The 24,395-nt window shown below is 44.7% G+C and overlaps 1 protein-coding gene across 2 annotated transcripts in view; it reads left to right on the forward strand.

The window, feature by feature from the left end:
- The window catches only part of MCC (MCC regulator of WNT signaling pathway), a 469,138-nt gene that overhangs the window by 369,857 nt on the left and 74,886 nt on the right, over nucleotides 1-24,395 (forward strand). For both annotated transcript variants that reach the window (XM_023197695.2, XM_023197703.1), the window contains 2 exons: nucleotides 5,287-5,429; nucleotides 23,204-23,367. In XM_023197695.2, the coding sequence (XP_023053463.1) occupies nucleotides 5,287-5,429; nucleotides 23,204-23,367 (307 nt within the window). The remainder of the gene's footprint in view (nucleotides 1-5,286; nucleotides 5,430-23,203; nucleotides 23,368-24,395) is intronic.

Consider the following 24,395-nt stretch of genomic DNA (forward strand, 5'->3'; position numbering starts at 1 on the left):
ACAAATGGGATCTAATTAAACTAAAGAGCTTCAGCACAGCAAAAGAAACTACCATCAGAGTGAACAGGCAACCTACAGAATGGGAGAAAATGCAATCTACTCATCTGACAAAGGGCTAATATGCAGAACCTATAAAGAACTCAATCAAATTTACAAGAAAAAAACAACCCCATCAAAAAGGGGCAAAGGATATGAACAGACACTTCTCAAAAGAAGACATTCATACAGCCAACAGACACATGAAAAACTCATCATCACTGGCCATCAGAGAAATGCAAATCAAAACCACAATGAGATACCATCTCACGCCAGTTAGAATGGCTATCATTCAAAAGTCAGGAAACAACAGGTGCTGGAGAGGATGTGGAGAAATGGGAACACTTTTACACTGTTGGTGGGACTGTAAACTAGTTCAACCATTGTGGAAAACACTGTGGCAATTCCTCAAGGATCTAGAACTAGAAATACCATTTGACCCAGCCATCCCATTACTGGGGATATATATACCCAAAGGATTATAAGTCATGCTGCTATAAAGACACATGCACACATATGTTTATTGTGTCATTATTCACAAACAATAGCAAAGACTTGGAATCAACCCAAATGTCCATCAGTGACAGACTGGATTAAGAAAATGTGGCACATATACACCATGGAATGCTATGCAGCCATAAAAAAGGATGAGTTCTGTCCTTTGTAGGGACATGGACGCAGCTGGAAACCATCATTCTCAGCAAACTATCACAAGAAGAGAAAACCAAACACTGCATGTTGTCACTCATAGGTGGGAACTGAACAATGAGATCACTTGGACACAGGAAGGGGAACATCACACACTGGATCCTATTGAGGGGAGGGGGAAGGGAGGAGGGATAGCATTAGGAGGTATACCTAATGTAAATGACGAGTTAATGGGTGCAGCACACCAACATGGCACATGTATACATATGTAACACACCTGCATGTTGTGTACATGTACCCTAGAACTTAGAGTATAATAATAAAAAAAAAGTCTAGCCGGGCGCGGTGGCTCAAGCCTGTAATTCCAGCACTTTGGGAGGCCGAGACGGGCGGATCACGAGGTCAGGAGATCGAGACCATCCTGGCTAACACGGTGAAACCCCGTCTCTACTGAAAAATACAAAAAACTAGCCGGGCGAGGTGGCGGCGCCTGTAGTCCCAGCTACTCGGGAGGCTGAGGCAGGAGAATGGCGGGAACCCGGGAGGCGGAGCTTGCAGTGAGCTGAGATCCGGCCACTGCACTCCAGCCTGGGCGACAGAGCGAGACTCCGTCTCAAAAAAAAAAAAAAAAGTCTACTGTTGACTTGAAGCCTTACAGATGACATAAGCAGTCAATTAACACATAGACGAGTATCTATTAGGTTGTGCGAAAGCAGTTGCGGTTTTTTCCATTACTTTCAAAAGCAAAACCGCAATTACTTTTGCATCAACCTAATGTATATATTTCATTTATTTATGACATATCTTAAAATTTTTTTGTGTGTTTCTAGGCTACACGATTCATCTGAGTTTTTTTCAAGTTGTCACAAATTTCCAAAAAATTTTCAAATACATTTATTGAAAGAAAATTTGCATATAAATGGATTAATGCAGCTCAAATCCATGTTGTTGAAGAGTCAACTACATATTGTCTCATTGGTGTGAAATTTAGGAGTTAGGCTGTGCTAATAGTTGCATGATCTTAGGTAAGTTGCCTCTCGAAGCCCCATTTGTCTTATTTGTAAAATAAAGGTAGTGGTCCTGGCTAAAACACTCTTTAAAATCCCTTCCAGTCTGCCAGCCTGTGACTTTTCTGCCACTGCTGGTCATTACAGAGGCAAGTGTACAATCTAATGCCTGCCTCCTTAGGAGCATTCGTTATGCTGTTTAAACTAGGAGCAAACATTAATCGTCGCATCTCTTAAAGCAGCTTGGAAGCACTTCCCAGATACTTCTAAGTGAATGAAAGAATATGCATTTGGAATCCTGTGAGTTGACCCTTTACATTCCAAGGAGGAACACCTGAGAACTTTGTCAGTCCGTTATTATAAACCTACTACTACAGAGTGTCACTTTCAACATTTATCAGTTTATCAGAGCTGCTATTTTTCTGGTTTTAAATGGCCACTTTTTTTTCCGTGTTTTTACATTTTCCTCTTTTCATCACCAGCATTAGTAGTTGGTGTTTTTTTGGGGAGGCATTTTTTCCCCAAAGAAATAAGTTATTGCTTGAGAAGAATGCCTGTATACACAACAAACAGAAGTCATCTTCAGATGCTGTTGTGCTGTGTCATTAGCCACACAGCCTCACCAGGCGTCCTCAAGGCTGTGCAGAGCCACTGCAAAAGCACAACTCAAAACCTTGTCTTTGCAAAACTGCCAGGGACTCTTAGTGTGTTTTACTTACTCCTTTGCTCTTAATGGAACAATGCTCCTGAATGGTAGAGAAGACCCCCGGTCATCAGTGTGTCACGCGTACTGCAATCACAAATGGAGTTAGTTTACAATTTGTCATTTCCCGGTCCCACGTTCCAGCCTCCTTTCAGGAATGATGCCAATGAGAGATAAGGATATGCAGCTCCATGATTTTTTACGAAAGTCAGTGGGAGACTCAACAGGGCTGCATGAACTTTGTAATATTTAAGCTCAGTTTAACCTTTTTATACCTCATTCTTTGTGGCACAAGATCTTCCCTGTTTTCACAAGGTAGCTTTCCACCTCTAATGACTATTACTTTGTTGGCATGTGTCGTTTTAGTTCTAGAATACTTACAATGATTACCATAGCTGGAATGCATTTCTCTTCTTCTCATTTTATCTGTTTCCACACAAGATCTGGGCAACATTTATTCCTTCCCCTGAATTCCTAGACTTTCCACATTGTATTTTTATTTCTTCCATCTAACCCTGATTATTTGCATCCTCTGGTGCAATATGTTTTCCTTTTGCTCAAACTGCCCAGTCAACAAGTAGTCTGAGTACTTCTCCATCCTCGTGCTTCCATCCTGTGCCATGTTTTGGTTTCAGCCATAGGGAACCACTTGCTCCCCTCCAAGTTCTGCACATTTGCAGCTCCTCTGAGCCTTGGCCTGTGCTATTCCACACTCGTGACCTAACTGAAATCCACTTGCCTTGAGACTCATCTTGAGTGCTTCTCCACCCAGGAGGTCTTCTCTGGTCACTCCCCACTGGCAGCCCCAGATATTCCACCTGTGTTCACCCACAGCATCCTTCTTGGGTTGTGAACATCTTTGTCTCCTTGAAGACAGAATCTGTGCAGTGTTTGTGTTCCTATCTTTGTTTTGGTGCTCAAATACATTGAATAGGAATTTTTAGTTTGCATGTTGTGACACGGAAAACCTACGGCCTAATGTAATGTGGTTCTCCTTCAGACTGTGCTCTGACCTCAGTAGGGAATGTTTCTACAGTAACAGCTTCCCTTTCCCACACCTTCTCAATTCACTCCTTTATAAAGTTCATCCTAGTAATCTCTAGAAGTAATTCTGTACAAAGCAGGAGATTTGGCAGGAACTATATGTTTTCGAATCTGGCAAGCCAGGAGGGTTTAAGGTGGCTATTAAAGATTTTACAAATGCCATTTATACCAAAGAAACAGCAGTAGCATTTATCACTTGCTTTCTTGGCTGCAAAAATGTCTTGGCTGAGCCAAAGCTGATTACGTTGGCCATGCAACCAAGGTAATTTATTCATCATACACAAAATCTCCCCTTAACTAAAATCAGAATTTTAAGTGCTGACTGAAAGGAGAGCTAATGTATCTATCAGTGCACAATCATCCTGTAGACCAAAAAGGCACTTAAGAGTACTTTTTAATCGTTTTCTTTCCTAAACTTAATTATTGTTGACTTTTGCTTGCAGATGTCTAATAATTAACTTATTCATAGAACATTAGTCTGTATTTTTTTTTTGTCTTTACCACTCTCTAATTCATATTTTGCATGTCGTGGGGCTTTAAATCTACATAAAGCTTTTCCAGATTTCTGGGTGGCTTTTATTAACAATACCTTATAAAACACAGGCTCAACTGAATCCCTTTCCTGGGAGAAATTTGATATCTTGAGAGAACCAAGATTTCTGTTCTTCACATTTCTCTGATTTATAGATATGTCTCCCACTTGCCTCCCTAAACCCTAATGATCACCACTCATCATCTTGGTCCACCCAGAATCCAACACTGTAGACTTTCTTCTCTGGTTGTTGACAACTTAAAATGAATGCCAGGCTGAGATTTCTCCGATTCCTAGCTTTGTTCACAGACAATCTGCCCTTGAGGCTGAGCAGACCTAAGTGGGCATTCCACTCCCAGTTAAATCCCCTGACAGTTTCCCCTACAGGTTTACTTGCAAAATAGATCTTTCAAAGAGGGTTCATTTTGCTGTCTCCATCCCTGTGTCCAGTGTATGTGTGGTGGTGGTAGTGTGGGAAGGGGACACTGCGTGTGCTCTGAAATACATATTGCAATTTTAAGTTTCTCAGCTTGCTAATAGTACAATGAAGAGACCAGAGGTTGAGGGACCCCTGAAGGGCTGAGAATAGGTAGATGTGTGTATACAAATAAAACACGGTGGGGTTTAAATGTTGTCTTCTTGTTAGCAAGTGCAAATTAAAGGAAATAGGCCACTGAGTGGTGTTCTCTCATTCGGTGTTCCGTTTTCTCCTCATTGCATCCTCTCTTCCTACCCCCTAATTCTACCTCCTTTCTTTGGGAAGTTAGCCTCGTCTTTCTTGGGCATGCTGATCCATATATCTTTCAAAAACGTCTAGTTTGATCTGCACAGATGAGGTGCTGGTTTCTCAGTAGCTCCAACCCCATCTCCAACCTCCAGCCTCTTTCAAGAAGGAAGCCCCTGTGGGCCCCTCCAGGTGGTAGGGCATGCCGTTGCTGTGTGCTAGACTCTTGGTTATTTGGTTCAACAGTAGCCTCAGTGCTAGTAGTCTTAGTTCTTTTTCCCCTCGGAATTTGAGGAGGTGAAGAAATCTTGTTTCTTCAGGAATCTTTAGAGGGGAAGAGTTTCTGCAAGCTGATAGATGAATCTCATTCGGTACATGGTATGTTATGTGGACACAGAAGCAACCTTTCAGCTTCACTCGTTGACCATAGATGTGACCATCTATTTGGGCTGGGAGGAATCCTGGTCCATGTGGTCCAGGGGAGAAATCTATTTTCTCTCTGAATGTCTTTTTCTTGTCCTTAAAAGACATATTCTCTAGGGGGTTGTCTTAAATCCTCTGTCAGTGGTGGCCAACTCTCCTTTTTTCTCAGGGAGGAAGATGAGTACTCAGAACTGCGATCAGAACTCAGCCAGAGCCAACACGAGGTCAACGAGGACTCTCGAAGCATGGACCAAGACCAGACCTCTGTCTCTATCCCCGAAAACCAGTCTACCATGGTCACTGCCGACATGGGTGAGTCTGCCTGCCGTTACCACCAACCCAGAGTTTGGTTTCTGGATTGTCATAGAAATTTTAGAAATGTGAGGCAGCCTGAATTAAAATTTAATTTTTCAAGGAGTTTACTGAGTGGATAAAGTCACATGTATTTCAGTCCCTTACACATTACTTTGTTGGTCAAATGGAGCTAAAGCTTTCTGCTCTGATACAATTGTGATTCAAACATAAGTCACTTCTATTTGAAAATTCTGGAAGTAGGGAACCAGTTTAAAAGACTATTACAGCATTCCAAATTACAGTAATATCTGAACTATGATGGTGGGAATGGAAGGGATGGGATGGGGGCCAACACATTGCGGTGGAAGAACCCCAAGAGGTTTTAACAACTACTTGGGTTGGGTAAGAAGGAGGAGTCCAAAATGACGCCAATGTGTTGTTCCTCAGTGACTAAGAGAAGGATCATATATTCGTTAGTAAGGAAGTTTTGTTGAGAAATGAGTTGGGAAATAGTCATATTATGTTTGAGGTTGTAGAGAAATATCCATATGTAAATATCTGGTACAATGTATTTTAAACTGCAGGGTGTGACCTATTGGGTCTTGTAATCCTATGAAAAAGTATTTTTAAATGAAAGCTAATAGGAAAGCAAGTGACAATATTGTTTCATGAAATTTGTTTCTTGCATCTTTGTAGGCAGTAAGTTGCCAAATGAATGTTCTAACTGGGTTGCAGTCAAAATGTTACAAAACCACTGGTCTTGCCTACCTGGATATTTGGAAAGAGATTGAGGCTTAAGGAAGAGGCTTTGAAGTTATCTGGGCTAAGGTGATCCCTGTGGTTCGAAGGGTGTGGAGTCAAAAGAGGGAGGAGCAGCATGTCTTAGGACAGACATGTTTACATGTATGGGAGAGAGGGAAGAAGAACCAGGAGAAAGAAGAGTGCATAGAGTCAGTTTTCTTGAGTTTTATAATGAGTTTTTCTTGGAAGTTAAAATCTTGTTGGGGAGAGGGATTTTAATCAGATATTACGTATTTGAGTTGAACTAAAATCTTGTAAGTGCTACAACATTATGGAGCACAGTAGTGTGAGAGTGTATCCCAAGAGATTTGATTCGGTCTAGGGTCACCAGAAGGCTTCCTCTAGGAGGCTTTTGACCTCAGATCTGGAGGATCAGTAGGAACTAGGCAGGTCAAGGAAGAGAACAGCAGCCAATGAGGGAGAGGAATGCATTTAAGGAGGCGACTGAAGATCATCGTGGATAGAGGACAGAGGTACGAGAGGGGAGCTGGAGAGGTAGGCAGGAGCTAGGCCATGCAGAGTCTTACAGGCCATGCCAGAGACCATGTTTGGTCTTTACCCAGAGATCCACAAGAAGCTACTGAAAGATTTTTTAACAGTGGGGGAAGAGAATGAGATCATCAGATTTGCGTTTTGAATCAGTCACTCTGTAGTGTGGAGAAAGAATCCATAGATGAAGAATGAGTTGGGGGGGGCTAGCTTGGAAACTGTTGCAGAAGTCTAGATGGGCAAAATTGTTGCTCAGATTAGGGTGGTGGCAGCTGAGATTTAATAAAGATGTAAAACTGGCAAGATTTGCTGAAGGATTGGAAAGCGATTGAAGGTGGAAGGGTGTGTATGCCCCATAAGAGTTTATTTGCACAATAGATGGATGACAGGGCCACTCACCAATAGGGCACATAGGAAATAGGACTCCGTGGTTTTGCTTTGAGTTTTGTTTTGCTTGGGGCAGGAACTATATGATAGGTGGAGATCGTGTGTTCTGTTTGTCCATGGGTTTATAGTGTCTTGAAGTATTTGAGCAGAGATGCTTCAGAAGGCAGTAGGTGTTCAGATAAAAAAACCAAGAGGAGAGACCTGGGCTGAAGAAAAGCAGCTGGGAGACATCAGGGTGTTTGCATATGATAATTGTTGACTCTGTCATTGCCCCATTTGTATCTTACTCTACCACATTGACATTTTAAATTATGTAATAGTATTTATTTGCTTGACTGACTCTCCCACTAAATTCCACTAGGCGGAGGCATGTTTGTTTCATCTCCTAGTATATCTTCAGAGATTATCACAAGGCCTGGCACATAACATGTGTTTAAAGATAGTAGTGGGAATGAATGAATGAGGTAATCAACCAGTTCACCAGTCAGCCAGCCAAAGATGAAGGAAGAAAATGAGGAGAGTGGTATTCTGGAAGCCAGTGCGGCAGAAGAGGCTCTAATAAGGAAGGAGCGATCAGTAGTCTGGATTGCATCTAAGGCCAAATAAAATGCATCGAAGCCATTACAGCTATATGTTGGTAGCAGCTTAAACCAGGCAGAAGTATCATGAGGAGTGAAGACAATTCCCCCAATTAAACCGAACCCAGACCCTGGGCTTTATGTCCCAATACACACGACTCCCTGCAACCAGACCATGCATGGGCCGAGTGCATACCAGCTAAGTTCACACTCACATCCTGACTTCATGCAGGCATCATAAACCTCTAACCCTGGCGGCCTCGAGCTTCAGGACTCTGTCTTCCGCCTTAGGCAGCCAGACAGATTGAAACAGCCTGGGAATTGCTAATCATTGTAGAGTGTCACACCTATACTGATCCCTCTATTCACTTCTCTCCAATTGTATTTTATGGAATTAATGAGTGACCTGCACTCCAACAAAGTTCCATAATTAAATAAGTTTGGGACGTGCAGGGATAAACCCACTTACGTGGATGTCTTTCCTGTGGGACTCCTCGGAGCTCCTGACATGAGGTGGTATCTGTAGCACCGGTCCTCACAGAAGCCAGCGTCCGCCTGTCTGCGCCATGGCACCCTCGTTTCCCCAAACTATTCTTTCCATTCTGTCCCTCATTTAAAAACACATGGGTTAGTCATAGCTGGTGGTAGCCTCTTTCCTGAGAAGACTGAGTTCCTGCAGGGGAGTGGCCTTCCCTGTCCAGTGTTGACACATGTCCTCTGTCCACACATGGAGGCTTTGTTTCTCATTTAGTCAGCAGACTCCCTTGGGGCTGTGCTAGGTACTGGGGATCAAAGACAGAATCTGCTGTCAGGTCACTTTGCTCCCACCCTGAAATCCTTCAAGCCTAGAGTTACTTGTAGATACCCAGCACGCAGCCAACAGGGTGCTCCCTGCTTCTGGCCTCCTCCTTGGCCATTTGTCCTGTTTTGCTTCCAGCTCCAGCCACTCTGGTCTCCTGGCTTCCTGTTTCTCCAGCCTGAGCTGCTTCTCCTGCCCGGGGCTCTGTGCTGGCTGTTCCTTCCTCCTGCAGCCCTCCTTCCTCAGCAGCTGTCTCTGCAAAGGACCCCCACCCTCCCCTCTGGAGTCATGCCTCATCCCTCACTCGTCTGCAGCCACTCGCCTCCCTTTCCCGGCTTCATGTTCTTTCATAGCATGGAGCACTCCCTGAGAATGGATTGTTTGTGCTCTCTTCCTTGTGTGTTACCAAGTTTTATCTGGCTGTCATGCCAGAGTGCAGGCTCCACGCAGGCAGGGACTCACCTGCCGAATTTATCTGCATAGCAGTGCCTACACATAGGAGATACTCACATACTTGAGCAGCAGTGAACGAACCCCATCCCTAAGCTCACAGTTCTTTGGAGGATGCAGACAGGTCCACAGGGAAGACCTCACAGTGCAGTTAAGACTCCATAGCAGGCCTGCAGGGGCCCCAGTGATGACCTTGGGGAGGAGCGTGGAGGAATGCTTCCCAGAGGTCACAGCCGAGCAGGAATCCGGGGACTGAGTGGGGTTGGAGCCTGTGAGGAGGAGGGTGCACCGGGCAGGGGCAGCTCTGCCAGATCCCCCAGGAGGACAAACACTTGGGCACAACAAGGAGGAGTTCATGAAAGCTGCTCACACAGTGCAGTCGTGTGTTTGTTCAGCGGAACTGGCCGTCTGCCTCTTCTTATTCCTTTGCCATTTTCCAATTAAATTTCTTCAACAGGGAAAAAAGCTTCCATATATAAGCACCATTATAGGAAATCATTTAAAAGTAGCCATTTCATTATAGTTGCTATATTTGCAAACCTGCATTAGTAACCCAGAGGTTTTCTTGAGCTGCAGAATTTGCTGCAGTATATTTGCTGATCTCCAAAGATAATAGGACTAAGTTCAGCCTATTCGCTTCATCAAAACACACTTTCTTTTGTCTTCATACCCCACCCATCAGAGTCCAGCTGCTGCCCCTTCAGTAGGCTAGTTCCTGGACACTGTCTTCCAAGCCCGGAGGAATACACGATCCAATTAAAAAGTGCTTTGACTTACCTAAGCAGTCAAATAAAGGAGAAAGATGCCAGCCACTGTCACGTTGCATGTTTTTTTTAAAAAAAATTCCCTCTTTTCAAACCTGGTCACACAGTTGTTCAGAAAATAAAGGTAATTAAGTGGACAAAGCCAACGTAGGAGTCATTGCTTAGAATTTTGATGTCCTCCATCTGGCAAAGGCTTGCCGTTAAAAGAGAGGGTGGATGTACCAGCTAACATGCTTTACTCACTTACCCTGTGTCAAGCATTTACATGCATCCCTCATGTTTAATCCCCAACCCGGAAGGACGCCCCGGAGAGCTCCTCATCTGTAAAATTAGGATAATGGAGTTTAGAGAGGGTAAGTCACTTGTCCAAGGCCACAAAGCCAAGAAGTTGCTTTTGTGGTTGTCGCCTGTGTTTCTCTAGATGGCTTTCCTTTGATAGTCCTTGGTTTAAACAGGAAGACATGCCAGTGGTTCATTTCCTTTGCTTACTGCAGTCCTTTGAGGTCTCTAGGGCTGATGGGGGAATTAGGGAGCAGCTGTGTGATCACAAGCACCTGGCTTAATAGCGAAGCATTTGCAGTCAGATTTTGCGGCCCTTCATATTCAAATAGAAACAACACTCTTGGACCCAATCGTTCTGGGTACTGCAGTAGAGCAGAGCACAGATGTGTGCACACAGGCTCATTGCATCGTGCATGTTAGAGCATGTTTGGTGTCCTTTCCTGCGGACCATTTTCCCACCTCTGTTAATGCAACAGCAGTGCTTTTCTGGAGCAATTGTTTCCAAAACAAAATCCCTGATTGTATGGGCCTTTGCACAGCCAGTAAAGCGTTCTGTTATTTTGAGATCTCTTCTGATTTCAGGTGATAAATTTTTATTTTTCTGGAATTTAGCACTATCAAACTATTATACCCTCAGGGTTAACATATGAAACCATTATACCCTAAGGGTTGAGGTTTATACCCTTAGGGTTGAACTCTACTCATACCCCAAGGTGTTCTATACATAGAATACCTTGCTTTCTGGTGTGATCACTTAGATTTTTCCTCTGTATGAGTAGGTTTTGGAGGACAACCAAGGAAGAATTTACACATGAAACCTGGCTTTTTGGTGCAGTTGTGACTGTGAAATATGTTTGATGCTAAAGCCAGATTTTCCTGGCTTACTGGCTCATGAGGCTTCATGGCTTCAGGAAAAAGTGTTTACAAGCGTCAAGCAGCCATGAGGAGAGAGGGTCGGGGCAGCGAAAGGCAGCCCTGCCTCTTCCAAAAACAGTTTTTGCAGACATGGAGAGAACTGTTTACATAGGTAAAGCAGGCTGTCTGGAGAATACTCGCTTTTTGCTAGGAATGAGGTGGCTAGATAGTCAGTGATCCTCTAGTCCACAGACTGAAAAGGTTAGACCGGACTGAAAGTTGTACTCTACCTAGTTGATATAACAGGCCAAGCCCTTTGTTACCTTTTTCTTTTCTTTATTTGGGCAACTTAATTTCTCTGGAGAGGGTCACAATATGGATCATCCCTGAGAACCAGGTAACAGTTTGAACACTGATTGACTGGAGCACTGTCTGGGGTGACTGTGTGTTTTCTCCCAAGGATCTGAGCCTGGTCAAATAAGACCTGTCTGCAAATGGTAGCAGAGCTAAGTGACTGCGGAGAACCCCCTAAAGTCATTCCAGAATCTTCCTTGGAGTAACCAGGGTTGAGAGCCGGAAAGGGCATTTTTCTACTTCAGTTTGTGTTACTTTGGAATATTTCCCCCACAGTCTGCTGTTCCATAACTTTTCAGTCCCCAGAAGAGACTTGGGGTATAAGATGGGAATGGAAAAGCATTAATCGACATCCTTTTCTCAAAATGAGCTCCCACAGTTCTTGGGATTCATGAACTCCTATTATTAACATAAACAGTGTTTATTTTCTAAACAGACCGTGTCTTTTAAGGTTGATTTTGTTTTGGTTATTTGAAGTTCATGACATAATTTTTCTTAAAACCAGCATTACAATAAAGGAGTGTTAGCTGCTGAAACCAGCCTCAGAACGCCTATGTAATCTGTCATGGAAATAACTTCGGGGCCTTGCTAGGGTTGTTACCGCATTCCCAGCCACCAGCATGAACATTGCTGTTATGAGAAAATATTTTGTAGATCATGTTTGGATGCCAGAACCACATCTTCCCCCTCCTCCGGGCTGCGTGGAAATCCTCTCCCTCCTGTTAGCATGAGGGCCACAGGGCCTGGGATGAGTGCTAATGGAGGATCCACTGATGGTTCTCCTGTCTAGAGGGGATCTGGAGCTGCCGCAGGTGACCCAGGCAATAAGAAAGGGCCATTCGGACTGGAGGTTAGTGAGCCTGGGGGAGAGTGGGCAGAAATGAGGCCTGAGAGTTGGGCTGCGGCCAGTAATGATAGAGAGCCATGGAGGCACAGTGGAGGGGTTGGAATTTATCCTCTAAACATACTTCTGTTTCTTCAGGATTACTTCTCAAAGGTATTGAATGATAAGTCTTTTCTTGTATATTGTCAGTTGCCGTTCCCTCTCTACCCCAAAGATTTCCTCCCATCCTCTGCAAAACTGGGTATTATTCTTTTAAAGCTGTGCCAATTCAGGTGATCAGCAGTCAAATAAGTAAAATGATTATAGGTAGATTTGAACTTTTTTTCACATATGTGTGAAACAGAACTTTTCTGCCAGAAAAGTTCTGGCAGAAACCACTTGCAGAACATTTCTGCCACTGAGGCTGGAGGTAGATGGCTAGGAGTTATGTGGGGGTGCTGTGGCAGAGCAGAGTGGGGGATCCTAGATGGACACCAAGGCCAGTAGAGGCTCGCAGTCCCGGAGGACACCTTCCTGGAGTTGATGTTAGGTTATCTTCCTTATCCCTTCATATTTATGACCAAGTTTGTTGATTCACAGAAACAGTGTCAGGAATCCAAAGTGACAACAGTGAAAATGAAAACAAATCTCCAGCTGGTAAGATTTTGCTAAAATAGAAGTTCTGAAAATGCAGCCTCGATTGCTTTGAGAAAAGAAACAGAGATCTATAGTCAGAATGGGATGGGGTAGCAGCTTGCGCTTCTCAGGCCCCCCACCCTGACTTTGAAAGAGGAAATTTTCCTCGACCCCTTCTCAGGCCTCGTGACAGGGGTGCCTCGCTTACTCAGTCTGCAGCTCTCAACCCCTCGAGGGAGGAGGAGCATGCAGGTGAGTGGGTGCAGGGGCCAGAGCAAGTGCTTTTGAGCATCAGCAGGAGCAAAACTCTGGGATGACCCCACAGCAGTGTCTCGGGGGAAGACCTGTGACCCCCAAAGCTCCAGAGGGCCGTTCGTGGGCAGCTCAAGTGTTAAACAGCTCAGTGAGCCCTCTGCCTTTTCGTGTGAGGCAGTTGCTCTCCACCACTGAAGGCAGAGGGTCAGTGTGACACCCTTTAGCATCTGCACCCATGGCTCCCAAGCTCTTGTTTGGCATCCAGGAAAAATCAGGTCGCACAAAGAATTGAAGGGGGGTGAATACAGAGGATTTTGTTGCCAATAAAAGTGGCTCTCCACAGGAAGGGGAGCTAGAAGGGGGATGGAACGGGAAGGTAATCTTCCCCTGGATTCTGGCTGTCCCCAGCCGGACTCCTCTCCAAAGCAATGGTGTCAAGCCATTGCTCTGAAGTCAAGCTGCTGCTCTCTGACATCAAACCAGTCTCTGACATCCAGCTGCTTCTCTTCTTCTTCCCTTCTCTGCTCTCCGCCAGTTTGGTCAGGGTTTTTATGGGTATAGGATGGGGGCGGGGTGGGCCATGGGTGATTTTGGAAAAGGCAGCCTTCCAGTGGGGAAAAAAGGTTGCATATTCTCACTTTGGGCCACGGTTCTAGGCTTCAAGGTGGGGCTTCGCCAGGGACCCTGCCCTTTTCTGCCTAGAATTTCTCTGCCTCCTGTCCCTGTCCACTTGTGCCTGTGTACTTGGTGATCATTTGGATGCGGAAGGCACACCTGCAGGAGAGCTCTCCTGTTCCGGTGGCTGCACTGAGAATTGGTCATCTTGTGCTCTCCGTGTTAAATCTCCACCGCAGCATATCCAGACCATGTGAGACCTTCTTGCCTAGAATGTTGAGGTATGTGTTTTCTCAACTTTTTATTTTAAAGATCTTCAAACTCACAGAAAAGGTAAAATAAGCCTCCATAAACCACTCATCTTAATCATCCAATTGTTAACATTTTGCCACATTTGATTTTTTTCTCTCTCTTGCTCGCATTTGTGTTTGTGTGTACGTTTTTTTCTGAGCCATTTGAAAGTTGAAGACATCCCATTAATGTCCTTGGTTGCTTTTGTTTAGTCCCAGATCCAGTCAAGGCTCACACATTATATGTAGTTTTCATGTCTTTTGACTGTCCTTTAATCTAGAACAGATCCTCCCTCCTGCTGTTTTGTCTCTCGTGACGTTGCCATTTTGAGGACGTCAGGTTAGTGGTATCCTAGAATGCCCTTCACTCTGATGATCTGATTGTTTGCTTACAAGATTTGAGGTTAACTTTTTTGTTTGTTTGCAAGAACGTATGTGGGTTATGGTCCTCATTACCATGTTGCAGCAGGAGGGTCCTAATGTCAGTTTGTCCATTACAGGTGATATTGAGGAGTTTTTAAACTACCACAACATTGTTCTCATAAGTCCTCTTGTCTTAGGTAGACAGAGGCAACCTGGGACACAAAGCACGGGGTAACCTGTATGGATACTCTTTCTCCCTTCCTCCCAGACCTTCAGTCTTCTCTTTGGTGTTTGGCCCTAAAAGATGACTATTCTGTTTTCTAATGTTCTATGTTACTTGTTTTCGGTTTGTGTTTGTTCCTCAGTGGAATTAAAGAGGGCCTTGCTGTATGCAGAGTACCAAGGAATGCTCAAAAAAAAGCAACAGCCCTCCTGGTTTCAGCTGTAGAGCTACAACGAGATCTGAACTGTTACCTCCCTGGAATATAACATCTTGCCTTTACAGAAAGTCTGTGTTGATGCTGAAAGAATCTGTAGGTCTTTCTTCCACCTTGAATTGCTTTACCAGGCATGATGTGTGCCCAGTCAGAAAAGAGGGGTGGGTGGTATGCGTTGGCCCTCGGGAGGCGGCAAGGATATGGTGAACGGCCAATCCTGCTACAGCACACATCGTAGCAGGCCTACAGACGCTTCTGCTTCTTAGCCTGGTTAAAATTCTCTGTGGCTTATGTCTCTAACTTCACTGACAGCTTTCTACCTTGGGGATCTTAATTGAAAACTTTCTACCTTATTAGCAGGCTGTGATAATGTCATTTGATATGTTTTAAATTTGATGATACTTGATTAACAAGTGAATTAACAAAAACTTGGGACTTTAAAAAGTTGGCTTATAAAAAGTCTTCCATTTATTTTACATGTTCATCTCATCCAGTGTCGGTAGAGCACACGTTCCATGCCCAGCACTGCGAGTCTCTGGGAACACACTGTTGAATGAATGAAATCATCAGCTTTTAGGACTGAGTGCCAAAGGACTGGGAAGGCTTCCTGGAAAATCAGATTTCAAGGCTGTATTAGTCCATTTTCACACTGCTATAAAGAACTACCTGAGGTTGGGTAATTTATAAAGAAAAGAGGTTTAATTGATTCACAGTTCCACAGGCTGTACAGGAAGCATGACTGGGGAGGCCTCAGGAAACTTAAAATTATGGCAGAAGGTGAAGGGGAAGCAAGCACATCTGACATGGCCAGAGAAGGAGGAAAAAGAGAGAAAGGGGAGGTGCTACACACTTTTAAACAACCAGGTCTCGTGAGAACTCACTATCACAAGAACAACAAGGGAGAAGTCTGCCTCCATGATCCAGTAACCTCCCAACAAGCACCTCCTCCAACACTGGCGATTATAATTCAGGATGGTTTTTGGGCAAGGGCACAAACCCAAGCCGTATCAAAGGCAAAGCTTAATCAAGACGCACCATGGAAGGCTTCCAAACTAGGCAGATACCTAACCACTAGTGTGGAGCAAGTACCGATCCCCAGGAACATGTGCTTTTGGAAGCTGGAACTATGCTTTGGAGCAAAGTCATTCTGGTAAAGAGGGGACTGCTTGGTTGGAATCAGGTGGACCGGGGGGTGTTTGTAACATCTCATTGTTGGAGCTGCACTTTTATTTGAGTTAGGATTTTTACAGGGCTTGTTTGTTTAAAAAAGCAACTTTCAACACCTGATTCAAAATGAACCAACTCTGCCATAGTTAATGGTGTCAACTCTGGTCATAGGCATAGCTGATCCTAAGTGAGAAAGAAGAAAACCAGCTTTGCCCACTGGTGTGTGTTTAAGCAAGAAGGCTCATTAGCGTTCTTAGTTTTCATGGCCATGAATGTCCTCTTACCTCCTTTCCAGATTTCCAAAGTATAGTAAGTCCTCAGTGTCATTGATAGGTTCCTGGAAAATGCAACTTTAAATGAAATGACGTGTAACGATACCAGATTTATGGTTAATTGATATAATCAAGAGTTAACTTCCTGTAGTGTATTTGTGGTCACAGAAACATAAGTGAATTTCTAAATAGAAACCCAAAACACTTCTAATATTAAACGTGGGAATAAACTTGAGCTCTATGTACATTCAGGGCAGATTAATAAAAACAAGGGAGATAATTATTTAACCCCTTATTCCAGGTCAGCGTCGCAGGTAGCTGAGGCCTATCCCAGGAGCTCAGGGTACTGGATGGGAACCCACCCTGGCCAGGTGCCATCCCATCGCAGGACACACACGTTCGTTCTCTCTGTCTCTCTGTCTCTCTGTCTCTGTCTCTGTCTCTGTCTCTGTCTCTCTGGGACTATTTAGACACACCAGTGAACCGAACGTGCTGAGCTTTGGGGTGTAGGGGAAACTGGAATACCCAAAGATAAGCCACACAGCCATGGGGGGGGGGGACAATGTGCAACCTTCACACAAGACAGTGGCCCCAGCTGGGAATCCGTGTTTCCCTCCTCATCTATGTTATAATGAGACGATGTTGAACAAAATGTCATTTGAGGACCCCGTATATGGGTCTTTCCCCAAACAGCAGCATAAAAACCTAAGGCTCTAGTTCTCATTAGAAAAATAGAACCTGAGCTGTGTATTCTTGAGCTCTTATCAGGAGGCCAGCTGAGGAAAACTGCATTTAGAAAAGAGGAAAAGGGCAGGAGGAGCCACTGACTCGGGTGGAGGCGGGCAGAGCGGAGGAGCACCGTGGGTTGGGCGTGCTGAGTCCCGGGGTCTGCGGCTGGCCCCTCCGCAGATGGCTGTGGTTGAGAAGCTGGGCCCAGCATTGTCAGCTCTTCTCATTTTACAAGAATAGCCATACATTTTAGCAATTTTTAAAATGTTGACAATTAACAAAAACTGTTTTAAAAATTTTAAAAAGGCCATGCCAGACACCGTAATCCCACCCCGTATGCAAGCACATCTTTGGCTGCGGATGACTGGTTTGCACCTGCTGGACAAAGGGAGAGGTCCGTTCCATCCAGTCTTCTGGGTCCTGTTCAGTCTTATCAGACAACTTTGAAGACTGAGTGCCAAGATTATGTGAACCTGGCGCTCCCCAGAGTTCCCTTTACCTTGTACTTTAAATGGTCTGCAACTTTAATTTTAACTGAAGGTTAGCATAAGAAGAAACCATATGAAATCTGCATATGTGTGAAACTGGCTAAGGAGACTGGCATCACATCACTTCACACCACGTGTGAAATACCGTGTACCCAAATCCTTCTAGTCTCTGTTGCCAAAAACACCTTGCCTCCCTCATGAAACCAGAATGCTTCCTCCTTTCTGTTAGGAGATAATTCATATTTGCTCAGGCTGCCAGGAAGCTCAAGCCTAGCTGGAGGGGTCAGCCCTCAGCTGGGTCAGCCTCCGTTTGCTCGCAGCCTTTCCCTGATCCAGTCACCATGTTTTCCCCTTAATTGTGGCTGCTTGTGATAAGCAACCTCAAATTCTTTGGAAAGAGGCACAGTACAAATACACTTAAAGGAATGTGTATTTGCTACCAAAGGCCTCCTCTCTGTCTCCTGGACATGGTAGCAGTTTCCTTTGATGTATAAAGCACAGCACAGGTGGCTCACGCCTGTAATCCCAGCCACTTGGGAAGCTGAGGTGGGAGGATTGAAGCCCAGGAGTTCGATACTAGCCTGGGCAATGTAATGAGACCCTGTCTCTGGAAAAATAATAATAAAAATAATTTTTAAAATAAAAAAATAAACTACAGCGAGGCTGAGGGAGAAAACCAGTGGGCCTTCCTCAGCTACCCTTCGTGGAGTTACGTGGCAGTGGGGGCCAGAGTTTTTCTAAAGAGTACATTACTCCCCCTTGTCCTTAGACTTCCCATATCTCTTTCTTCCTTCTCCTGCTCTCCAACCCCCAGGGGAAAAAAAATTTTTTTAATTAAATTATAATACCTCAAATCTTTTCTGAATGTACTGCCATTCCTGAAGGTTACTGTTTTCCGTTTCATATATGCCTATTTGCTTATATCTCCTCATTTTACTCACTGAAATACATTTATTATATTTATTGTGGCAACATAAACATGAAATTTACCATGGTAATCATTTCTAAGTGTACAGTTCTGTGGCATTCACAGAGTTAATGTGACCAGCACCACCACCCATTTCCAGGACATCTTCATGTCATCATAAACTCTGTACCCATTAAGCAATAACTCCCTATTCTTGCATCACCCCCACCCCTGGTAAACTTTATCTCCTATCTCCACAGTTGCCTCTTCTAGATACCTCGTATTAGTGGAAATATTTGTCATGCTGTGTCTGATTTATTCTAATTAGTATAATGTTTTCAAGGTTCATGTTGTGGCATGTGAAATAATTTTATTTCTTTTTTAAGGCTGAATAACATTACGCTGTATCGAGAGACCACATTTTGTTCCTTCATCTGTCAGTGTACCCCTGGGCTACTTCCACCTTTTGGCTACTGTGAATAATGCCGCTATGAACGTTGGGGTACAATTATTTGAGTCACTGCTTTTCATTGTTTTTGTTAAACATAGAATTACCATATGATTCAGCAACTCTGCTCCCATACTTAGGACCTGTTGTGGCACCTTATGCCACAGACTCTGAAAGACAGTTCTGTCTGGAGCCGTGTGGATGCTGGGGATGAGTGGTGGGGAGTGCTTGGTACCTTGAGGTAGTACCTTGACAGCGGACACAGAATACCTGCTCCAGGCAGCCCAGTCTCCTCATCCTCCCATGAGGCTCCAAACAGGGAAAAACAGCAATGGACAGCCAAGTGCTAACTGGTCACTGACGGGCCTGTGTGAAACCACAGTGCAGAGCTCTGCCGCACACACTGGAGTTCGTGGGGTTCATCACCCCACCTGTGTTTTTATACATTCAGCTTCCTGTGACCAAAGAAAGCATGTGTAGCCCTCCTTGATCTGAAGGGCAGATACTCTTCAGAGTCTGTGCATCAACATAAATGACCTCACATCTTGCCAACTCTCTGTCTTGTGTCTGCACTGTGTTACCTATGGTTACTTCCCTTTCTTTCTTTCTTTCTTTTTTTTTTTTTTAAAGACAGAGTCTCCCTCTGTCACCCAAGCTGGAGTGCAATGGCTCGATCTCAGTTCACTGCAACCTCCACCTCCCGGATTCAAGCAATTCTCCTGCCTCAGCCTCCTGAGTAGCTGGGATTACAGGCGTGCACCACTGTGCTCTGCTAATGTTTGTATTTTTAGTAGAGACAGGGTTTCACCATGTTGGTCAGGCTGGTCTCGAACTCCTGACCTCGTGATCTGCCTGCCTTGGCCTCCTAAAGTGCTGGGATTACAGGCATGAGCCACCACACCTGGCCACTTTTCTTCTTCTCCCCTCCCCTCTCTTTTTTTGAGATACAGTGTTGCGTCTTGCTCTGTTGCCCAGGCTGGAGTACAATCTCAGCTCACTGTAAACTCCACCTCCTTTGGGTTCAAGCGATTGTCCTGCCTCAACCTTCCCAGTAGCTGGGATTACAGGTGTGTGCTACCACACCTGGCTAATTTTTGTATTTTTAGTAGAGATGGGATTTCACAATATTGGCCAGGCCAGTCTTGAACTTCTGATCTCAGGTGATCCACCCACCTTGGCCTCCCAAAGTACTGGGATGACAGGAGTGAGCCACTGCGCCTGGCCTCTATGGTTACTTTCCTTACAGTAGTGGTGGGCAGCAGAGGTGGGGCAGTGGCCTTATAAATCTGGGAGCCTCTCACGGTTAAGGTTAATCTCTTACCCATATTTGCACTCTGCTTCTGGCCTGAGTCAGGGCTTGGCAACTGCCCAATTTAAGTATGAGAGAGAAATACTGGTCACATGCCTAGGCCCTCTTCCTGCTCCCTGTAACCCAGCACCCTCAATAAGCAGCCTGTTGGCACCCTCCGGCCCTGCTGTGAGAGCCCCTCAGCAGACATTGCCCGTGTGATTCTGGCATCAGGTGGACCTGTGTTAGGGAAATCAGCACAGAATGTCTGAATATGTCATGAGCATCTCGCTCATGAGCACTTAATGCACGTAACTCAGGAGAGCGTATTCACACCAGCTCGGGATACCAGGAGACCTGCCCCAGAGGGTACAGGTCATTCAGAGGCTGCTTGGTGTGTTCTCTGAGGAGTTCTGCTCCTCACCTGGGTCCTTTGCCTCCAGTGGGTGGTGTCCACCTGCCTCCATCTCCAGAGGGCCTCTGCAGTGATGAGCATCCTAGTTGTCAGAAGCTCAGGTCCAGGTCCATAACAAGGAACAAAAAGCATTGAGGTCAGGAGTTCGAGACTAGTCTGGCCAACATGGTGAAACCCCATCTGTACTAAAAATATAAAAATTAGCTAGGTGTGGTGGCACACACCTGTATTCCAAGCTACTCGGGAGGCTGAGATAGGAGAATCGCTTGAACCCGGGAGGCAGAGCTTGCAGTGAGCTGAGATTGCACCACTGCACTCCAGCCTGGGAGAGAGAGCGAGACTCCATCTCAAAAAAAAAAAAAGATAAAAAGAAAAAGAAAAACATACTGCTATAGAGTCTGTTTATAGCCTTCCTGTTTATTAAATAAATGGTGATGTGTTTCTCTTTGCTCATTTAAAAAATAATATTTGACTGCCTACCCTATTCTATGTTGGAGATACAATGGTGCGGAAGATCAAAGTCCCTTCTTTCCTGGAGCTTATGTTTTAGTAGAGGAGAGAAAACAAACACATAAGTCAAATCAGATAGCGATCATTGCCATGAAAAAAACAGGATAAGAAGATAGGGGCTAGGCATGGGAGGAAGTGAAACTCCATGCTTTAGATAGGGAAGAGCTTGTTGGGAGGTAGCATTTGAGCTGAGAGCTGAACAATATGTAGAAATTTGGTTGGCCAGGCATGGTGGCTCATGCCTATAATCTCAGGACTTTGGAAGCCTGTGGCAGGAGGATCGCTTAAGGCCAAAAGTTTGAGACCACTTTGGGCAACATAGACCCTGTCTCTGCACAAAAATAAAAACACGAGCTGGTTGTGGTGATGTGTACCTGTAGTCCCAGCTACTTGGGAGGCCGAGTTGGGAGGATAGGTTGAGCCCAAGAGTTTAAAGCTTTAGCGAGCTAGGATTGTACCCCTGCACTCCAGCCTGTGCAACAGAGCAAGACCCTGTCTCTAAAAAGGAGGGTTTTTTTTTTAATTAAAATTTTAAAAAATCAGCCTAGACAAAGGAAACAGCAAAGGAAAAGGAACCCGTGGAGCAGACAGGAGTTTGGCATATTCCAGGGGAAGAAAGAAGTGTGAATGGAGCATAGTGAACAGGGGAAGGTGGTCGGGTGAGGCAAGATCAGATCAGTAGTTCTCACTGTGACTGCACAGCACGGTAGTGCAGCCAGAGTGAGGAACCTAAAGTTGCCATTGTGCAAGCCACACCCCCAGAGATTGTGATTGGTTTGGGGTGGGGCCTGGGCATCTGTAGTTTATAAAAGCTCCCCAGGGACATGGTGCAGCCTGAACTGAGCACATCAGTCTTGATCATGCAGAGTTTTACAGACTCTGGTAAGGAGTTGGGACTTTACATGAATGATGATGGGACAGTTTGAGCTAGCACAATAACTTGTTCTGATCTGCGCTTTTAGGAGGCTAACTTTGGTGACCGCATGGAGAGTGGAGGTAGGAGATTGTTACAGTGGTTCAGTTGAGAGATGATGATGGCTTAAAGCAGGATCGTGTCAGTAGAGATGGTAATAAGAGGTCAGTTTGAGGATGAGTTTTGAAGGTTGTGGTCACAAGATGAATTGGATTTAGTATGTCAGGCAAAGGCATGGAAGGTTCCTCAGAGCTCACCTGAGTAACTGGGTGGATAGAGGTGTGCTATTCATGGAAATGGGAGAGATCAGGGAGGAACAGGTTTGAGAAGTAGGTGGAGTAGTTGTGTGTACTGGTTGGAGTGAAAGCCTTAGGCTGATCTCTCTAGATTTAGGTAATTTACAGATAGAGGCAACCAGATGAGGTTGACTAAAACATTCTGAGAAGTCCTGTTCCTGTTGTGCCAAGAGTTTTCTTGAAGCCTTCCAAAGGTAAGTCCCAAAAGCAGTCGACCATTTTAGTCCATGGAACCTGTGGTGAGAAGCATGCAGCAGAGAAGAAGAAAATGGAAGACACCGAGCAACTTTCATGCAGGGTCAGGCTGGATGTGGGGGAAGAATATACTCTGAAAGATTACATATAATCAGTCAGCATCTGCCCTGCGACAATAATTGAATAGCATGACGATAGACAGAATCCAGAATAGCTGGTTACAAAATTTGTATTTGACTTTAAGGGGAGGTTTTTTCACAACAAAATTGTCTTCTGAGATACATCTGGGTCACATTATAATTATTTTTTTACTTCTCTGACCAGGCCCTGGATGTCCAGCAGTTCAAAGCAACCCAAGTTTTTAAGTCAAAATCAAATGATTAGAAGTGGTTGCCTTATTGGAAAACAATAAGGAATTTGTTAGAACAGTTTATTTTTCCCCCGATGAAAGAACATGGATTAAATTGCAGCGGTGGAGCATATTGATTGGTTCTGTCATGGAAAAGTCTTGGTTTTAGGCTCATTGAGGGCGAGGACTATCTCTTACACAGTTTCTATTTTTCAAAATACCTAGCATCTCTGCTCATTCTGAGACTTTTTGTTACATTTAGTAAAGTTACGGGATCTTTCTGCAGTTAGTGCTTGTCTGAATGACTGAGCAGACAGGTTGACCAGAGCCTCTGGAAGTGCCAACAGCCTCTTCTGGGCGTTTCTTTGTTCTTACTAAAGAAACTCAAGATGTGGCTGCTTTGAGTGAAAGATAAGAGAATTCAGAAAATGACCATCATCTGGAACTGCTTAATAAAAAGAGCGTTGCACTGGCTCCAAGCCTCAGAGGCAGTGCCTGTGAGGTTAGGCAGGCTGGCATGAGCTTTGAAATGTCAAGCTCCATTGCTGTCCCATTACCTGAATGGGTCCCTCATGGTAAGCAAAACAGAGAGCATTTGTTGCCCTGTGTGACACATTTTGTCTTCATTCACTCACAGACAACTGCAGTGACCTGAACTCAGAACTGCAGAGGGTGCTGACGGGGCTGGAGAATGTCGTCTGCGGCAGAAAGAAGAGCAGCTGTAGCCTCTCCGTGGCCGAGGTAGACAGGCACATTGAGCAGCTCACCACGGCCAGCGAGCACTGCGACCTGGCCATTAAGGTAGACCTTCCTCGCCGTCTGTGAGGCCCTCTGAGGTTCTGAAGGGGAAATGATCCAGTCCTTCTCTTGAAGCGCAGTTTTCTTACTTACTAGAGGTGAAAGTTTCCATGAGAGCCATACAATAGATTGGGCCACGGGGTAGAAATGGGGACCCTAGAAATCTTGGTTGGGCTGAATTATTTCAGAAAAAGTCATGATGTCAGCAGTCAGGTTCACTGGCTTTGCAGTAAAAAAGACAATTTACTTGGAGACGATTCAACTGCTAGTATTGAACCATGTCATTTTAGTGTGGTTCATCATAGAGCACTCTGAAGCTGTAAGTTTTGGAAAAGCTCTAAGGCCTCTAGAATACAATTTCAGGAGTCCGTTCATCAATTCCTCTTGCTGTTTGAGATGGTAAGAGGAATTTTTTGCATCTGCACAAACTCATTGTGAATGATGGGAAAGTCAAGTCTTATTGATACTAGGTCTTGAGTATCTTGATATTCCTTTGACATAAGTTAGTTACCTGGGCATAGCAATTCAAATTTAAAAGTCTAGGAGGGGCCCATAAAGAGAAAATGTAGGCCCAAGTTTCTGTCAGTAGGAGTCATGGATTGCACAAAAGAACTGTGGTGTCACAAGGTAAACCATGATGCATGTTTGTAACACTGCTGGTTTTCCATCTTTCTTCATCTCAGTTGCAAATATGTAGTTGATGTGGTTCAGGGCAGGGAGAAGCAATTGCTGGTGTTTCTTTCTCTGGAATCTCCTGGGCTCTATATTTGATTTTAATGTCAACTTGGGTCTAGCCCCAGCCTCGGGGTTGAGAGGGAAGGAGGAGGCCAAGGGCCTCTACCAACCAGCTAGGGACAAAGCCACAGGGTCTGGAGCAGAGCCAAGTAGGATGAGAGTCTCCAGACTTAAAGGAAGGACAAAGCAGCACATGGGGAAAGGGGCGGCAAGATTTGGGAACCAACGTGAGCATCTAAGAGTGATGTGCCCTTACTTTTTTTAGTATTTCAGGCATTCTCTTCCCTCCCCTCCCC

Source organism: Piliocolobus tephrosceles, chromosome 4 (genome assembly GCF_002776525.5).
Source record: "Piliocolobus tephrosceles isolate RC106 chromosome 4, ASM277652v3, whole genome shotgun sequence".
NCBI lineage: Eukaryota > Metazoa > Chordata > Mammalia > Primates > Cercopithecidae > Piliocolobus > Piliocolobus tephrosceles.